Raw genomic sequence first — 20034 nt, forward strand, 5'->3', positions numbered from 1 at the left:
GCGATCATCAACATTATTATCTTCATCTAGTAAACTCGTAGGCCTATGGCTTTTGTTTTCATCTGATCCAAAGTAACCAATTATAGTAAGATTCACATCAATGTGTCAGCATTGTTTTAATGGGGAGCATTGATGCTATAAATGAGAATACAGTCAACGAACTGTTTGCATATTCTCCAATATTTTTTCGAAAGCTACCTTCTATTTTCTCAATGTTTGAGTATCTCAATGTTCAACAATCAATGTTTGAGAATAATTCAGGGGAAAAGCGCCTTACTTCTATGGAAGATATTTTTACATTGAGAAAAGCAACAGCTATTTGGCCATTTTAATAAATAACCCCTTCCTTTCGCCCCAATTTGAATTTTGGCCGAATCCCCTCATTCTTTGCAAACAGAGTCCACAACGGACACTTCTGAAGTTTTAAAGATGCCCTCCATTATCATACTGAATTATTAAAATTTCATCAAAATTTTTCGCAGTTTTCGTGATCTGTCGGATATACTAACAAAATTAGTCTTGATAGAATAGGATCAATTGATAGAAGCAACTCCCGTCATAAAAATTTGTTTTATGAAAAATGAAAATTATCTATATACTCCCAGGAATAGCTCTGACGATTGAAGCAGCAGTGCCCAATCAATTATCTATTCTCGATAAATGCATTCTAATTAGTCCTTCAACTTGGTGCTAACCTAATGAAAACATCTCAACTTGATGCCAACCTGACAAAATTATTAATTTAGTTGCCAGTTAACAACTGTTTCGAAGAGGTACTCTCTCTAGATTATAGTTCTATAGTATGGACATTATATGATATGGACATTCCTATTATAATTGAGAGATTGGGAGAAGAAGAATATACATGCTGAAAGACGAGCTTTAAACCCTTATAAACCACCCTTAGAGTTGAAATATCGCCAAAAGATTTCTTAGCGAGCACCTAGGACGTATGGGAAGCTATATTCCACGTTTTGTTGCAATCCATCCAGTAGTTTTCCAGAAATCGTGGTCAGTGAGTCAGTGAGATAAGAATTTATCTCAAGTATAGATTAAATAGGATGCAAAGAACTTATAACAGCTTGTCTGGGCGCCTAGATGTCTTCTGGTTTTCTCACGCTAAATTCCGGAAAGCGTTATATGATAATTAAATCTTGTGTAAGCATGATCTGATCAAATAAATAGTTGGTGTATCAGTGTAGATGTAAAATTTTTGTTCATTATATTCTTTAATTTTCATAAATTTTGAATTCCCAATTTGTTTTATTTTTACTCTTTTCATAAATATTTGAAATCTATGTATTTTTCATTTTTGAATTACTGTAGTTGGTATTTTTGTTGTTTGTATTATTTATTATTCCCATGTGGGGATTAACCAGTTACCTGCATCGGGCGCGTCCCCATTGGAATTGGGGGATGCTAACTGGCACTGCAGCCATCAGGGGAAAACTAAATAGTCACAGTGAAAAAAAAAACTGGACTGGTCCTACAGGTTGGGGGTTGGGCGTGAGGTCAGCAGCCTCACCCTGTAAAAAACCAACTCAAGCTTCGAACACAAGCAATCAGCCTTGGATCGGGACAGGAATAATGGATAATAGAAAAGGCCATCAATCACACAAAAAAAACTGGAAACGGAAATTTGGTATAAAGATAGCATCCTGGAATATGCAAACACTGATGAGGGCAGGTGAAATGGTGGAAGTGTATAATGAGATGGAAAAATTTGATGTAGATATCCTAGCCCTGCAAGAAGTCAGATGGAAGGGATCAGGAAGAGTTGACAAAAAGGATTTTAGCTTGTACTACAGTGGGAACACAGAAAGGTCGGGTATGTATGGAACTGCATTCATGGTAAACGCCAAGTTAAGGAAAAGTTTGTTGGGTTTCGAACCCATATCTGATAGATTGTGCAAATTGAGGATGAAAGGTCGTTTCTGGAGCACAACAATGCTTTCAGCCTATGCTCCAACTGAAGAAGCATCAGAAGAGGCCAAAGAAACCCTCTATGATCACTTAACGGATGTAGTCAGCAAGATTCCCAAGCATGACATGAAGGTATTGCTAGGAGACTTCAATGCTAAGATAGAAAGAGAGGTCTTCTTAGCGGAGGTAGCAGGAAAAAATCCCCTTCACGAGGAATGCAATGAGAATGGTAGAATGCTTGCCAAACTGGCTGAGGAGCAGGCTCTTGTTATTGCCAGTACAAAATTCCAACATGAAAAGATTCACTTAGGCACATGGAAAATGCCGGGAACCAATATTATGAACCAGATAGATCATGTTCTGGTCTCAAAAAGACATGCTTGCTCCATAGAAGATGTCAGAGCAGCAAGGGGTCCAAATTGTGACTCGGATCACTTTATGGTGAGAGCAACAGTGATCCAGAAATTATCAATGGAAGATAAAGGACCCAAGAAAAATAGGTTTGAATGGGATTTGGAGAAGCTAGCGAATACAGAAATTAGGCAACAATTCCAAAATACCATGAATAGGGAACTCGACAAAGCCTTATGTGAGATAGCACAGAGGGGAGTGAAAATGATATTGAGGATATGGGCCAGAACTAGGGCAAGCAGTAGCACAAGCAGCACAACAACTATAGGACAAAAAAGGAGTGGAAGAAGAATGGAATGGTATGACGAGGAATGTAAGGAAGCAGTACAAAAAAAGAATGAAGCAAGAGCATTAGTGTTCAGAGAGAAACCCGTCAAAACGTAGAAAAATATAGAGAAAAAAGAAGAATAGCCAACAAAATTATGAGAAGGGCTAAACGAGAACATATGAAAAGTAAACTCAAGAACTTGGAGGAACTAAGTACGTTGAATGAGACAAGAAAGTTTTATAAAGCAAAAAGTTGTCAGTGTAGGATTTCAATCCAAAGTCAAGGCATGCAAGGACAAAGACGGCAATGTGATAATAGAGGGAAATCAGATTACTGAGAGATGGGCTGAGTACTTTGAAAATATATGCCCAAGTGTAGAGGACCAACCAAACACAGAACAGTGGGTGTCAAACTATCAGACTGCTGATTTGGAGGTAGCAGAATCAAGTCTTCAAGATATAAAAGAGGCTGTGAGTAAATTAAAGAATGGAAAGGCAGCTGGAGAAGATAATGTTACCGCGGAAGTGTGGAAATATGGAGGAGAAGCTGCATTGAAGTGTCTGTACAAGATAATAATATTGATATGGAGGACAGAAAAGATGCCAAGTGAATGGAAGAAGGGTCTTATATGCCCAATTTTCAAAAAAGTGGACAAATTGCTGTGCAACAATTATCGAGGGATAACCCTACTGGACATAGCTTACAAAATATTTTCACGCATTCTGACAGAAAAGATGAACACATTATCAGAAGCCATAATAGATGAGTATCGGTGTGGATTGTGCGTGACATTAAAATACGAAAGTTGACTTACCTTGGACACATTATGAGAGGACCCAAGTACATGATTCTGCACCTCATAATCCAAGGTAAAATAGTTGGTAAGCGCTCGGTGGGACGCAGGAGAATGTATTGGTTGAGAAACCTGAGGGAAGCGTTTAATTGCACAACCAATGACCTATTTAGAGCGGCTGTGACAAGGTAAAAATCGCCATGATGATTGCCAACCTCCGAAATGGAGACGGTACTTAGAGAAGAAGAAGAAGTGTGGATTCCGGCCTGGCAGGGGTACAACAGACCAAATTTTCACCCTAAGGCAAATAATGGAAAAGTTTCATGAACATATCATCAATCTACACATGCTCTTCATTGACTTCAAGCAGGCCTTAGACAGGGTGAAGAGAATTAGAGTGCTGGAATCTCTAGAAAAATATGGGTTCCCTAGAAAACCAATAAACATAGTGAAAATGATCCTGAGTGACACAAAAGGTATGGTTCTGAGTGAAGGGAGTGAGCAGGGAGAGTTCACAATAACTGATGGCGTGAGACAGGGTGATGCACTATCAGCCTTACTCTTCAATATTGTTCTTCAAAGGAAAATGGAGAGCGTTCACAGGAGAGGCAATATCACAAATCGAATGACACAGGTCTTAGCGTATGCAGATGATGTTGTAATTATTTCAAGAAGCATGCGGTCACTGGAGGAAGTCTTCTTACAGATCAAGAATGAAGCCAAGATAGTAGGCCTTGAAGTACACAAACAAAAAAAATGAATATATGGAAATGGACACCAAATGACTTGGAGATCCAGGAATCACCAAAATAGGAGAAAGCACATTTGAAAAGGTTACAAGCTTCACATATTTAGGAACAGAAATTATCTGTGAAATAAAATATCTTTGGAAATTAAATGCAGGATAATGCTTGGCAACCGTGCGTACTGTGCAAAATAGCAAACTGCTCAAGTCAAAACTCCTCACTAGAAATACAAAAATTAAGATTTACAGACCGCTGCTCATAAGACCAGTTGTCACATATGGATGTGAAGCATGGATGATCCTGCAAGAAGACTGCAAAGCGTTACTGGTGTTTGAGAGAAAGCTGGTGAGGAGGATCTACGGTCCAGTACATGGAAATGATGCATGGAGAATAAGAAAGAATGCTGAAGTAGAGGCTATCCCGCAAGGTAGAAATATTCTCTGGTTGGTCAAGGCAAGAAGAATAGGGTGGCTTGGACATGATGAAAGAATGGCTGATGAACGAATGCAAAAAGGAATGCTGTATAAGAAACTGGAAGCTGTAAGAAAAAGAGGGAGGCCGAGGGTTCGATGGATGCGGGATGTGGATAGAGACTTGAGAGCAATGGGAGTGAGAGGTTGGAGGCGGAACGCAGCAGACAGAGATGCTTGGAGGCAGATTGTGGAGGAGGCCAAAGCCCACATCAGGCTGTAGCGCCAGGATAAGTAAGTAAAGTATTATTTATTATTGCATAATTTTGTATTATTTTTATCATTATTTTTCTTTTTTCATTTCTATCTGTACAATTTTTATTGTTAAGGAGACATATTTGGGGAAACCTGTTGTCTCCAACTCACCTGATTCATAAAAGCTGCCTGTTGGAGAATATTGTGACTCAGTTGTTCGGCTTTAGCTGCATGGTACTGATCACCCTGACTTAGCACCACTACCACAATATCATCTAGGCCTGCAAAATGTCAATAGATAGAAATATTGAGGGATCAATTGAAAGTCAAATTGAATATTTGACAGTTGTTACAAAATGTATAGACTATTGGTGTTTTTTTAATAATGATAATAAATAAATTTATTTCTTTCAAGAAAAAATACAAACTAGCAATTTAAAACATAAAAAGTATAAAATATCTAAAATACAATACAATAGGTCTATAAAATAATATGGAATTTAATTCAATTGGAAATTAACCTACTCTACTATGGGAAACCCATATACTAGAGTAGGTGTTATTAGTAGTGATAGATTCTGGGTGGGGGTGCAAACTGCAAATACGTTGGGTGAGTGAGCTCACATATTGTTTGAGATTATGTTTTCTATATGATGTCTTCCAGTTGTAATAATCCAGTTCTTAGCGGCAGTTTCGAATCTACTTGCATTTCTATTGTCTTTATTTTGAAACGTTTTTATTTTGTATTCAATCCTTCCACTGTATGCTAACGAAACTGGATTCAAACCGACAGATTTAGGAATCAATTCCATCAACACAAAGTAAGAAAGACCGGAATAATTCAATTAACGTATACTTGATTAATTTGACAGCAGTCTACAGACCTTAAACATTGCAAATGGGTAGTATTGTAATAAAAACGATATATTCGGTAGTAAGCATGTGTGTTAAATTTAATTTTGAAGATAAACAGAATTGGACAAATTTAAATATAGAATCAAATCAATTGTACAGTTATCGATAGTTAAAAGAAGTATCTAATTAAATATTGAAAACAGATTAACGGTGCAACAAATTATGAATATAAAATAAACAGATTACATTTTGATATCAATACATAGTGATTCAGATAAATACCTTATATGTTGAGGAGGGGCGCCCCAAAACCCTTTTAATCAATATTAACACTTTTGCAATATTTTACTTTTCGCGAGCACTGTTTACACTTTATCCATATGGGCGATGTTACGAAGTTTGGCTGATATCCTTATACGTCGATATTATTTGAAGATGGCGAATCTTGTGGTGTGGCGGGTTTGTACAATTACGAACTCCGGTGGAATCTTCCCAGATTCGTCTGGACCAGTCTTCGTACCAGAATAATTAGACTGGACGTCCTGGATTCGTAATCATCGGTCTGGTTCACCGAATGTAGACTTGCAGCCTCACCATGGAACGTGGAATATGGGACCAGGCTTCAATCATGGACTTCGGGCATGGACATCCAGCATAGACATCGAGCATAGACTTCGAGCGTGGACATCGACCGCTGTTTGGGATATAAAGGAAAAACCATTTTGTAAATCCTATACATACTATAACTTATACAATATTTAATAAACAGTAGAAAATTAAGTTTTAACAAAATTTAATACAATAGAAAGAATTATTTAAATTTTTCAAATAAAAATTTACTCAAGAATTTTAGAAACAAGAAGTCTATTACTTTCTTATTATCTGAAATTAAGACAAATTTACTTCAAACAGAATTACTACCAGAGCAGAGAAATATAACAATTAAGGAAATACTTTCTTCAGATATGGGTAAGAACCAATATATATAATTTTATAAATTCAAGATTTATATGATAACTTATTTGTTTCCACAAAATTAATAGAAAAGAAATACAATGAATTATTATATATAGTAATTACCTTTAATAGTGGGTTTTTGCACGCATTAAAACAATCTGATGTAATATTTGAATACCGTCATTTTAAATTATAAATTTGAGGACTACTGTGAACTATGGAGTTACTACCGGTTTTGTATTAATAGAAAACTTCACATTACTTAGTGAAGAAAATAAGTACAGAATTTACAGTTAACATGAAAAAAAATAAGAAGCGGGAGTTACATCCTTTCTTACCGGAGCTCGACTTGAACTAGCTGTTTTCTACCAAAAATTGTTATTCGACCGTTAATCAGGAAGAAGAACAAGAAAGAAATTGCAGCGACAAGGACAGAACCTGAGCGAGCTCCATGTTAACAGAATGGGAGTAAGTGAGAAAATCGAATGGGAGAAAGAAACTCTCATTCGACAGTATTCGACAAACCTCCTAGATAAGGAGTTTTTCAAAGAATTAACCGAAAAACAAGATAATTTTTGAAACAAGAATAATTCTGTTACATAATACACCCCCCTCTTAGTGCAAGGGTAATTAGCCAAAAATTTACAAAATTTTGAGTTCAAATTAGCCAAAAATCGAGCAAACTGGAGCTTGGAAGTTACTTTTGGGACATACCTAGTATAGTTACTTTTTTTTATATTATTTTTCATTATTTTGTTTCAAAATTTTTTTCCCCTTTAAACAATAAATTAAAAGAAACTTTTAATAAATACATCAATAATTGGATTCTTATAATTCATAAATCTTCTGAGCTGGAAGGTCCAAGTCAAAACAAAACAAAAAGGAGAGAAAAGCTATCCAAAACCGGGACAAGGTGATCAATCAAACACCGATTCTGCACAACAAAGGGAAATCTCTTGCTACTGTATGTCTGCTATGCGTCCATAACAGGAACAGCAAAAGATACAAAAGTAAGTAAAAGCAATTTCTTTTCAACGACTGACCTCCAACTCAAAGAGATTTTCTTACAATATCCCAAAAAGTATAACTCATTTTAAATAGTTTCATATTCATTCTAAATCATACAAACAATACAGCATAAGATTACTAATATTAACTTTCCTTAAACCACTTGTTACAACTATTTACATAATTCCTAATATTCATAACATTCTTACTTATAGATCATAAGTTACCTTCTAATTTCCTATAACAACAAATCCACTAGTAGCTCAAAGATAATTATGCAAGATTACTCTAAGACAATACATAACCTATTCTTTCTCAATATACATTACTAAGAAAATCATATCAATTATTTACAAAATTCATCATAAACTGATAAGAAAGTTAGAAGAAGAAGAAGAAGAGAAAAAGAAAAATGCTTTATTGAACAGTATTTTCATACAATGCAATGAAACTTGTAACACACATTTACGGCTTGATACTTTTTGATCGTCAGCCGGAAAGTCGGTAAAATGTTGAAACTAGTGACAATAACAATGAAAATAAATCAATATCAAGCAATAGAGATGACTATAACTTGTAATAATCGAAAACACAACAGAAATCTGAGAAAAAAAAGCATAAAATACCTCGAGAAATAAAACAATAAGAAAAATAATAAATTTCAAATAATGCTAGCACTGAACTTATTCTAACAAATAAAATCTAACTTTTTCTTTATTTGTTAAACTAAATTCAACAGTTTGTTTGCTCTCAAATAAAACCTCTGGAAGGTAGAGGACTCATGAATTTGACCTATTGCAGATAAATATTTTTCCCCAGAGCATGACAAAAATACCCTACCAGTGAAATCCTGGACTAGTTCTCGCCTATATCTCCCCGTCCCTACAATAAGAAGCTAATCTCTTCCAATCTAGGCATTCATATAAGACATAAATACCTCTCTAGAGATACCGCGCGCCCTAACCATTTAATTCTCCATTCCTTCAAACAGTGCATCGCCCAACAAAGTGGAAAACGTTCTCAATTTCTTTTAAATTACACATTGAACAAGTATAGTTCCTATCTGACACCCATGGCTTATAGTTCAAATCGATCAGCTCGCCTCTCGCTTTAAACACCCATCTCATCACCCACAAATCACAATTATTCCTTTTATGTATTGTTCTCACCCGTTGTAGGTTCAATGATCTATACAATGATGGAAATGGCCTGCTTGTGCGTCCTGTAAGAATTTATCCCTGTGAATTATGCCCAAGCCTGAGAGAATTTTCTTAAATTTATTACTCCAATTAATATTGTCATTATAACTTATCCCCATATCATACACAATTTTCTCCAATCTTTAAACCAGAAGACTCTCTTTTTTATTACTTCTTCCACTAGAAATCTTGGAAGTCGACCTTCTTTCATTTCCATAACTTTGTAATATAGTTGTAATGCAACCTGAGACAGTACTCAAAAAGAGTGACAGTCTGTCTCAATAAACAACATGTAGTTTGGGGTGGTTATAGGAAGCGAGAACACTTTCTTAATGAAAAATCTCTGAAATTTTTCTACAGTATCATACTGTCTATACCCCATACTTGAGCTCCGTAACACAGAACTGCCCTTGCGCAAGCTTTGAACCATTTACATTTAGCTGTGAAATCTATATTATCACTATTTGAAAGACCTCTCCAAGCCAATTCACCGCAAGTTTAGCCTTATCTGATTTTCTTTCAAATGAGCTTCAAAATTCAATGTTGGTGTAAGAACTACCCCCAAATATTTGTATCTATTTACACATTCAATCTGCTCATTTTTAAATGTCCATTTCTCACACCCAGCTAGTTTTCCTCCATTCCTAAAGACCATTATTTTTTTACTTATCTAGATTTACTTTTAAATTCCACATTTCACAGTACCTTTCTAAATTATTTATCATGTACTGAAGCCCTACTGGAGAGTCAGAAATCAAAGCTATGTCATCAGCGTACAATAAGACCCGAATCCTCTTACCATTTATCAATAGTCCTCCCCCCAGTTCATCATTTAAAGAAAGTTATCGTTTGGCAAGTAACGTCAATCCGGAGGTGGACGCTTCACCCAAAAGAAAGAGCACTTTACCTAAACGACAGTTCAATGAGAATAAAGCAGTGAACGTGACCTTGACATTGACACTGTTAGAACGAACATGAGCTTCCTACTAATAATAGAGAAACGGAGGAAAGGAGCATTCCTGCTTGTAAGCCAAACCAAAAACTTATTCTAGCGTTGGGGCTTAGAATTCCTAGCGTAATCAGTCGACAGATGAAGGGTGATAACAAACCAATTAGGAAACATGTTTCTTTAACTGAGGTACGTGAGCTTTCTGTACGATTTTTCCATTATCAGGGTTTACTAATTGAACAGTTACATCGGTGAGCCATTTTTTTATTTTAACTGGTCCTTTCCATCTCCTGCATAATTTTGAAGAAATATTACGCGCCTTATCACTAATTACGTGAGATCGTACCCATACATATCGAAAGGTGGAGGGACCCTCCCATTATCGTAACGTAATTTACGATAATTATGTACTTTCACCAGTTGTTCCTTAGCCTTTTTCCAAACTTCTACAGTATCATTATTAACGTTATCCGGTAATATCTCGCTAATATTACACATATTCATTAAGGGATCTTTAGGTTGATAACGAAACATTAAAGAAAATAGACTACAGTTAATCGAATCATGAATTGCAGAATTGAAGACTAAAGGTAACCAGTTATTTACAGTTTCGTCTCATTAGTTTGTGAATTACTATGGTATGCGATAAGACAGCTACGTAAATTCTATGTAGACGTTCTACCATATTTGATTTCGGGTAAAAGGGTGAAGTAGTACTATGTTTTATACCCAGTTGAAAACAAAAATTTCTAAATTTAGAGCTTTTAAAAATGGAAGCATTATCAGAATAATTAATTTGGGTGTAGAAAAACTTGCAAAAATATTTTTCAAAACCTTAATAACAGAATCTGAGTTGGCTTTTCTCAAAGCTGTTAACCACGAAAACTTTGAAAAGGTATCAATACAAGTAAAAATATGAACATTAGAGTTTGAGGTGCGAGGGAGAGGTCCTACTAGGTCTATATGAAAAGATTCCAGTGGTTCATTAGGAACCTTGGATGATAAAAATCCAAAATTCGTTGCATGAGCTGGCTTACTCTGAGCACAGATACTACACCTCTTCACAAGATAGCTGATATCCTTTCTTAAATCCTTCCAATAAAAATTATCTAGAATTTTTCCTATAGTCTTAGCTGTGCCAAGATGACCTCCTACAATACTTTCATGATAATATTTAAAAATCACAGGTACTAGGACCTTGGGAACTACGATTTTTAGTTATCATGATTTCTTATTTTGATCACTAGTACCCCATTAGATATGTATGGAAATTGATCGTGGTTATCAGTGATTTTCTTTTTTATTTCCGATAATATAGCATCATTATCCTGATGTTGACCTATATCGGTGAAAGCTAATGGAAAATCAGTAATTTTCAAAGAGTTTATCAATTTCAATTCAGAATTAATATCCATATTTTCAAGAGAATTATCTAATTCAGGTAATTCGGGATCATCATGATACATTCTGGACAGAGCATCGGGTAACAAATTAACCTTCCCCGGTATATGCTCGGTTCGAAACTGAAAGGATAATAACCTAATGAGCCACCTGGCCAGACGCCCTAAATTTTTGTCTTGGCGGAGAATCCACGCAAGGGCATTATTATCAGTTTGTAGGACAAAAGTTGCATGTTCTAAGTACATACGGAATCTCTCCATCCCATGTATTGCCGCTAAACACTCTAATTCATAAGTGGAATATTTGCACTCTTGTTGGGTCAGCTTTCGCGAGGAGTAAGCAATTGGTTTCAAAGTGTCATTTACCTTTTGAGAGAGGACAGCAGATATCGCTTTAGAACTGGCGTCAGTAGCAAGCACAAATTCTTTATTAAAGTCGGCAGTTATTAAAATGGGCGGATTCATGATAGCCTTTTTTAGAGTTTGGAAAGCCCTTTCTTGTTCCTCACCCCATATAAACTTTGTATCCTTTTTCCTCAATTCGTTTAAAGGACAAGCAATTGTTGCGTAATTTGGAATAAATTTATGAAAAAAACCACACATTCCATAAATCTAGATATTGCTTTTACATTTTTAGGTCTGGGATAATTCCTGATCGAATTAGTTCTACTAGGATCAATAGTTATTCCCTTTTCATTCACAAGATTACCAAGAAACGAAATTGTCTTTTAGCAAATTGGTTTTCTGAATTTTTATCGTAAAACCTGCTGAGCGTAAACGAGATAACACTATCTCTATGTGTTCCAAGTGAGATTTGAAATCTTTTGAAAATATCACAATGTCATCCAAATAATTTATCATAAACTTGTATTTGATATCTTCAAAAAGAGAATTCAATGCAGTGGTTAGAGCTTGAGCTCCTATATTTAGACCAAAGGGAACCTTTTTATATTCATAACAGGCATTTGGTGTTACAAAACAAGTTAAATGTTTACTTGACTCTTTCAAATTCAACTGATAATAACTCTGATTCAGATCTAAAACAGAGTAGAACGAAGCACCATTAAACCAATGAAACGAATTTTCTAAATTGGGCAGAGGAGTAGAATCAAGACAATTTTTTTTGTTTAAAGCTCTGTAATCCACAACTGATGTCCTCCATCATTTTTTGGTACTAAGAAGCAGGGACTAGCATAATGAGAATTGGATTTTTCTATAATACCTTCGTCCAACATTTTCTTAACCTTTTCATTGAGAATTTTCATTTTCATAGGACTCAACTGATACGGTGCTTTTCTGACAGGTTCATTATCTCTTAATTTAATTTCATATTCCACTAATCTACAGTTACCTAATCTTTCCGTTAGAACATCTGGGTATTGTTTCAAGATATTATCTAATTTCTCCTCTTGAACGTCAGTAAGATCATCAAACTCTTGTTCAGTAGTTATAGCATTTATTCCCTTCAAAGAATCAATACTCAATTTACTATCAAATGGAAATTTGAATTGAGGACAAAAGCAGAAATAATACCTCTTATTAAAGATATCGGGAACTAACTGAGTATGATGTATGAAATCAGCTCCTAGGATAATTGGCGTAGAGAGAGTTTCGTGAATATAGAAGCGGAATTTCCAAGAGAAATGTTCAATTTTTATTTTAAGTAGAACAGTGTTAGATAATAATAACTTGCTTTTATTAGCGGTTACGCAAAGTTGATTATCTTCTACTATTTCAAGGTCAGAGCCACTTAACAATAGTTCATTGAAAACAGGTTTTGAGATAACACTAACGTCGGATCCTGAATCAATAAGACCTATATAGCTGGTTTCGCTATTCTCCATTTTGCAATTAATGAAAGGAGTGACGTTGTTTCTTAGATCTCTTATTTTTAACTTATTAAATGTTTAAATTTTCTTTCTCTTACTCCTACCTTTTATTCCCTTTAATTTCTTTTTGTCTACTGAAGATCTATTTTCTTTCTTCCTGTTACCAGTTTCTTTGACAGATTTCAAATAATTTACACCTTTATTATTATTATTGCTATTCATCTTAAAAGTCCTGCTATGAATTGACCTTTCTATTTTTTTATTTTCTCGGCCTAGTCAGGATTTTTTATGATTGCAGTTTGAAGCATAGTGCCCTAATTCATTACATTTATAGCAAGTTATTTTACTCGTGTCCCAGTTTCTATTTTCTCTAGAAGGATTCTGACTACCACTATTCCTGGAATTGTGTCCCTTCTTATCATTACCCAATTAGTTCTACAATGAGCGCTGATATGGCCTAAATTATTACACCTGTAGCATCTTTTTCTTACATTGTCAACCCTATTAGATACATTTCTACTATTTTGACCATAATTATTAGGGACAAATTTAGACCTTTCTCTATCTGCAAACAGTATGTTTTGCGAGGTCACTGACATTTCAGTAAGTTGAGCGAAACTAATAGGTTTATTTTGGAAAACTAGCCTAGATCTTTCCTCGGGATTTAGACCAGAACAGATGTCGTTTACTATTTCCTCTTCTGATTTATTTAATCTCAACAGTTTAGCTGCATTTTTAATTGCTAAGATATATGTAGACAGAGGTTCGTTAGGCATTTGTAACCTATAGTAATGTTCCCTTTTCTATTATTGAAATCAACCTAGATGGAATGAAATAGTGGAGCAATTCTCCATGAAATTCATTAAAGGATTTACCTTCACAGATTGCCCTGTCTAATCTCTCCGCAAGTGGGCCAATAGCAGCAGAAACCAGTAAATTGAAGAGTAACTGACCATCTAAATTAGATCTCTCTTTTATAAGTAAACTCACTTCAATGAATTTTAGTAACTTATCCACGCTTAAGCCATCATTTTGAGGAAGTTGCTTTATGAGGGCTTCAATAGGATTGGACAATTTATTATAAATTCCATTTAATAGAGAATGAGTTACATTATCTGATACTCTAGTACTAATTAAATGATTTTCTTGGTTGATACTAGACAATATCTCGTCAGTATTTCTATCATGGGCATCTGCTAACGTTGCATTGTTGGATTGCCTACTAGTAGTTTGTGACATCATTTTAGTATTCTGGATACTATTTAAACATGTGTTAAAACTATCCGTAGTTTGATTTTTCCCGGAACTGGATGGTTCTCCCATGTTTACTTGACTATTCGTAATCAATTTATTGGATTCACTTTCGGTAATAATTAGTATAGTAGGGTTCGGTCTAGATACTTTTTCGATAGGTTGCTGATTATTTCCTTCTTTACTAGAACCTAAGTTCAATTTATCATCCCTAGTGGTTGACTCTGTGTTAAGCCCAAGATTGGTAGCTAAAATATCATCATTATTTCCGCCTAGCTGACTGATTTGTGACGTAGTTGGATCAATATTAACAATCTTTTCATCAATGGGAGACGCAGGTCTACTAGATAACTCTTTTAATTCTACTAGTTTGGAAAATACAGTTTTAGCGGAAAGAAGAGCCTCGTTAATTCCACTGATTAGTTTTTGATGCCCTATTTCCCTAGCGTAGGTCAATAACTGGAAAATTCTATTTAAAATATGCAAGAAAATCGTAAATCCCTTAGATGTATTTCCCTGTCCTTCAGCACTACCTAAGCTAGGAATCCCGTCTAAATTTTCCTGTTCTTTAGTCAATTGAAAAACAATTTTTTGAAGAGCTTCTTTACTCGAAGTTTCGTTGTAACTAATCCTACAAATCTGGGGGTCAGGATTACTCCTTAGAATTCTAAATTTGGCTCTTAGTGTGTCAAGGTCAAGATCTTTCACTGTCTCAGGTGGCACTCCCAAAGTTTCAAGCTCAAAAATTAGATTTTCTTTTACTATATAGTTAGGATTAAATTTCCTATTTGGCAACAAACTAAAATCGAAATTTTCTTCAACTGACTTCTTTACCTCCCAGTAATTAACAACACTATTTTGAGGGTTAGATTTACGTTTTGGTGAGAACATTACCGCCATTTATATCCAATAAATAGTACAGGACAATCATAAATTTTACCATATTAAAATAAAAACTAATAAAGAATTATGTTTCTAAATTATTTCTATTCTTTAGTTACTCTACTCTACCCTCCCTCACCTACAATGCAGAAGGCGTATAGAAAGCTATCAAAACGGAAATAGTTTAATGAGAGGCGCAGTTGATACATACGCTGAGAGTGGCGCAGTTGAAACATTTTTATTTTGTTTTATTCAATCCTTCCACTGTATGCTAACGAAACTGGATTCAAACCGACAGATTTAGGAATCAATTCCATCAACACAAAGTAAGAAAGACCGGAATAATTCAATTAACGTATACTTAATTAATTTGACAGCAGTCTACAGACCTTAAACATTGCAAATGGGTAGTATTGTAATAAAAACGATATATTCGGTAGTAAGCATGTGTGTTAAATTTAATTTTGAAGATAAACAGAATTGGACAAATTTAAATATAGAATCAAATCAATTGTACAGTTATCGATAGTTAAAAGAAGCATCTAATTAAATATTGAAAACAGATTAAACGGTGCAACAAATTATGAATATAAAATAAACAGATTACATTTTGATCTCAATACATAGTGATTCAGATAAATACCTTATATGTTGAGGAGGGGCGCCCCAAAACCCTTTTAATCGATGAACACTTTTGCAATATTTTACTTTTCGCGAGCACTGTTTACACTTTATCCATATGGGCGATGTTACGAAGTTTGGCTGATATCCTTATACGTCGATATTATTTGAAGATGGCGAATCTTGTGGTGTGGCGGGTTTGTACAATTACGAACTCCGGTGGAATCTTCCCAGATTCGTCTGGACCAGTCCTCGTACCAGAATAATTAGACTGGACGTCCTGGATTCGTAATCATCGGTCTGGTTCACCGAATGTAGACTTGCAGCCTCACCATGGAACGTGGAATATGGGACCAGGCTTCAATCATGGACTTCGGGCATGGACATCCAGCATAGACATCGAGCATAGACTTCGAGCGTGGACATCGACCACTGTTTGGGATATAAAGGAAAAACCATTTTGTAAATCCTATACATACTATAACTTATACAATATTTAATAAACAGTAGAAAATTAAGTTTTAACAAAATTTAATACAATAGAAAGAATTATTTAAATTTTTCAAATAAAAATTTACTCAAGAATTTTAGAAACAAGAAGTCTATTACTTTCTTATTATTTGAAATTAAGACAAATTTACTTCAAAACAGAATTACTACCAGAGCAGAGAAATATAACAAATTAAGGAAATACTTTCTTCAGATATGGGTAAGAACCAATATATATAATTTTATAAATTCAAGATTTATATGATAACTTATTTGTTTCCACAAAATTAATAGAAAAGAAATACAATGAATTATTATATATAGTAATTACCTTTAATAGCGGGTTTTTGCACGCATTAAAACAATCTGATGTAATATTTGAATACCGGCATTTTAAATTATAAATTTGAGGACTACTGTGAACTATGGAGTTACTACCGGTTTTGTATTAATAGAAAACTTCACATTACTTAGTGAACAAAATAAGTACAGAATTTACAGTTAAACATGAAAAAAATAAGAAGCGGGAGTTACATCCTTTCTTACCGGGAGCTCGACTTGAACTAGCTGTTTTCTGCCAAAAATTGTTATTCGACCGTTAATCAGGAAGAAGAACAAGAAAGAAATTGCAGCGACAAGGACAGAAACTGAGCGAGCTCCATGTTAACAGAATGGGAGTAAGTGAGAAAATCGAATGGGAGAAAGAAACTCTCATTCGACAGTATTCGACAAACCTCCTAGATAAGGATGTTTTTCAAAGAATTAACCGAAAAACAAGATAATTTTTGAAACAAGAATAATTCTGTTACAATTTGTGCAGGAAGTAGATTGTGGAGTTTTGGTGCTAGGTGGTTGACGTGTCGTTGATTTATTGCCTTTCTAGCCACGTTTGTAATAAGAAGGTTTCTGTTTCTAGTGTTATGTCTGTGGTTCCTATGTTGAAAGCTTTCTGTAGTCTGCAAACTATTTCCAAGGAGTAGAGCTGTCTTATGTCCATCACACCAAATTTGTAGTGCTGGTCAGACTGATAACGAGGTGGCCTCTGCTTGATGATCTTCATTATTAGTTTTTTGCACTTTCAAGAGGGGGTAAAGGTGCACAAAGTTTGTTCCCCCCATCCTACAATCTCAAAGGTGAGAAGAAACTGAGCTAAGGCATAGTAGACCATTTTCATGCAATTCTCATAAATCAATGCTCTCAGCATTTTAAACTTGTAAATGGTTTTTCTCAGCTTCTTGCTGAGGTTATCTATATGATGGTCCCACTGTAGAAAAAATCCAGTATAATTCCAAGATTATTTTCTTGTCGGTTTTCTGTGCATAGTGAATGCAGTACTGTTGGAAAGGTTGACTGTTAAGAGGTTTTCTGTGGGCTGTCCTTGCTGTGTTGCTGAGAAAGTTAGAAAGTTGGTTTTATCATGTTTAGGGTGAGCACCAACGTGAGATTTGCTATAGTGCCATCTCAGCCTTATTCCATGTTATTGTCCACGTTGGTCCAAAGAAAAAGAAAAAAAAGAACTGTGTCATCGGCAAAGGTGGTGATATTTCCTCCAATTTTCATACTGCAAAGAGGATTTATATGAATCAAGAAGAGTATAGGGCCAAGGACGGTTCCTTGGGGTACTCCATATTTGACTTCCAGCTTGCTGCTTGTCTGTCCATTCACTCTTACACTCTGGGTCCGGTTTGACAAGTAACTCTTGAATAGTTCCCATGCCACTACTCTGATTCCATAGTTGTGGAGTCTCTCTAGCAGAATATCATGTGACACTGTATCAAATGCTTTTTTCGAGTCCAGGGATATCACAAAAGGTTTCCCCTCACAGATGATTTTCTCTGTTATTTGTGAAATGACATTGTGGATTGCATCATTTGTACTACAGTTTGATTTGAAGGCATAATATTGATTTGGTGATAGAATATAATTCTTTTCAAGGAAGTTAATAAGTCTTGATTTGATACATTTATCAAAAATTTTTGCTATGTTATTTAAAAGTGATATTGGCCTATAACAGTTAAAATCTTTTTCGTCCCCTGCTTCAAAAATTGGACATATAACAGCTTCCTTGAAACACTGAGGAAAGAAACCTTCCTCTAGGATTTTGTTGGCCATCATTGTCAATGGTCCAGCAAGAGCTCTACTGTTCTGTTTGAAGAGCTCTGGTCTGAAGTTGTCTGGGCCTGGTGCACTGTATGATTTGAGACTGCTGATTACTTTTTTATTCCTTCTTCATCTACTGGTGAAAAATATATTGATTCACTTACTCTAGCATTAGTAAATTTAGGTTCATCTGCAGTTTGTTGCTTGTTTAATATATTTTGTGCCAGTTGAGATCCAATATTCTTGAAGAATCCGTTGAAACATTCTGCAAGCTCTTCATCATCCTCTCCCAGTTTCAACTCTCTTTCTTGTACATTTAGTTGCTTTATCTGAATTTTTGGTCTCTGAACTTCAGTTATTTCTCTTATCACCTTCCAAGTCTGTTTTGCATATCTCAAATCTCCAAGCATGTGAGAAAAATATTGTTTTTTTTTTTTTGCTTCTTCAATGAGTTGGTAGTACAACAAATTATCTTGAATAGCTGGCAAAATCGCCAAATGAAAAGATTTTATAGGTCTCTAGCAAACAGCTGCTTTGCTATCGCCGGGTGCGTTATCAGCAAGTTAGAGATTAGATAATAACAGGTATCCTGGTTACAATTCGAACAGCCAAATAGAAAAGAATTTTATTGCTATTTACTTAATTATGTGAAATAAGAAATTTTTGAGGTTAGGCTCTATGATACTTACTGGTCAGCAACCTAAATAATCGGTCAAGCCATATAATTTGAAATTTAGCCAGACACCTGTGGCAAATTTTAGTTGTAAACAAATAGCATTCAACCAGAGGATTTGGTAACCACATGGCATGTTATTGTAAAAGAAAAAACAATTTAATAAGCCTAAAAATATTTATTGTGTCAAATGAGCATGTACAAAATATGTAAAATAAATAAAAATATTAAGGAAGTATGTATATTCTATTGAAGGCATGGATACATTTGTAATTTTGGAATAAGCCAATCAAATTGCAGTGACTGACTGGCGGTAAAAGCGAGTCATTTCAAAAATAAACCTCATTATTTATTTATATAGGAATTTGTAAGTTATCACTACTCAGCTCATGTACCAGATGTAATATGAGAGATTATGAAATATAACACATAATATTTATGTAATAGCCTAGCAGATTTACACGGACTATTTTGATTATGTGATGGCATAGTAGTTGAATATTTAAATAATATGCAAATTTGGAATACAGAAGTATGATTGTAGAGAATAAGGGAGATGAGAGCCCACTTGTTTGCCAGAGGTCACCAGGAACAGCCACTAATTTTATAGAGCACAAGTCCCTTTTTGTTAATAATTGTACATTTGAAAAATTCAAGTTTAAATTCAATAATTAATTTCATAAGACTTAGTGAGGCCGTATTAAGGCGTGAGTCATACAGATATTTATTTATTCCCTTTGAGAGGACAACTTCAGCCACCAGGAAACCTGAGACAACAGAAGAATTCGGATCACCATCATCATCTTGTGAATTTCGGCATGTGAGTTATAGTTAACAAGAAATATATCTAGGGCACCCTCAGTGCTTAAGTGAAACAAGATCTATAAAGCTAGCTTGTCAAAAGGTTATTCAAATTAATATCTAACTTGCGCAAGTCTTGAAACGTAAAAAAAGGGTTCCTATTAAGAACTATATATCAGATTTAGATGTTTAAGTATGCACAGATGAAATATCT

General features: G+C 34.9%; 1 protein-coding gene across 4 annotated transcripts in view; it reads right to left on the reverse strand.

The window, feature by feature from the left end:
- LOC111057289 (beta-1,3-glucosyltransferase-like) overlaps positions 1–20034 on the reverse strand; it is a 280534-nt gene that overhangs the window by 211230 nt on the left and 49270 nt on the right. For all 4 annotated transcript variants that reach the window (XM_039436983.1, XM_039436981.1, XM_039436980.1 and 1 more), the window contains exon 3: positions 4978–5087. In XM_039436983.1, the coding sequence (XP_039292917.1) occupies positions 4978–5087 (110 nt within the window). The remainder of the gene's footprint in view (positions 1–4977; positions 5088–20034) is intronic.

This window comes from Nilaparvata lugens, chromosome 10 (assembly GCF_014356525.2).
Source record: "Nilaparvata lugens isolate BPH chromosome 10, ASM1435652v1, whole genome shotgun sequence".
NCBI lineage: Eukaryota > Metazoa > Arthropoda > Insecta > Hemiptera > Delphacidae > Nilaparvata > Nilaparvata lugens.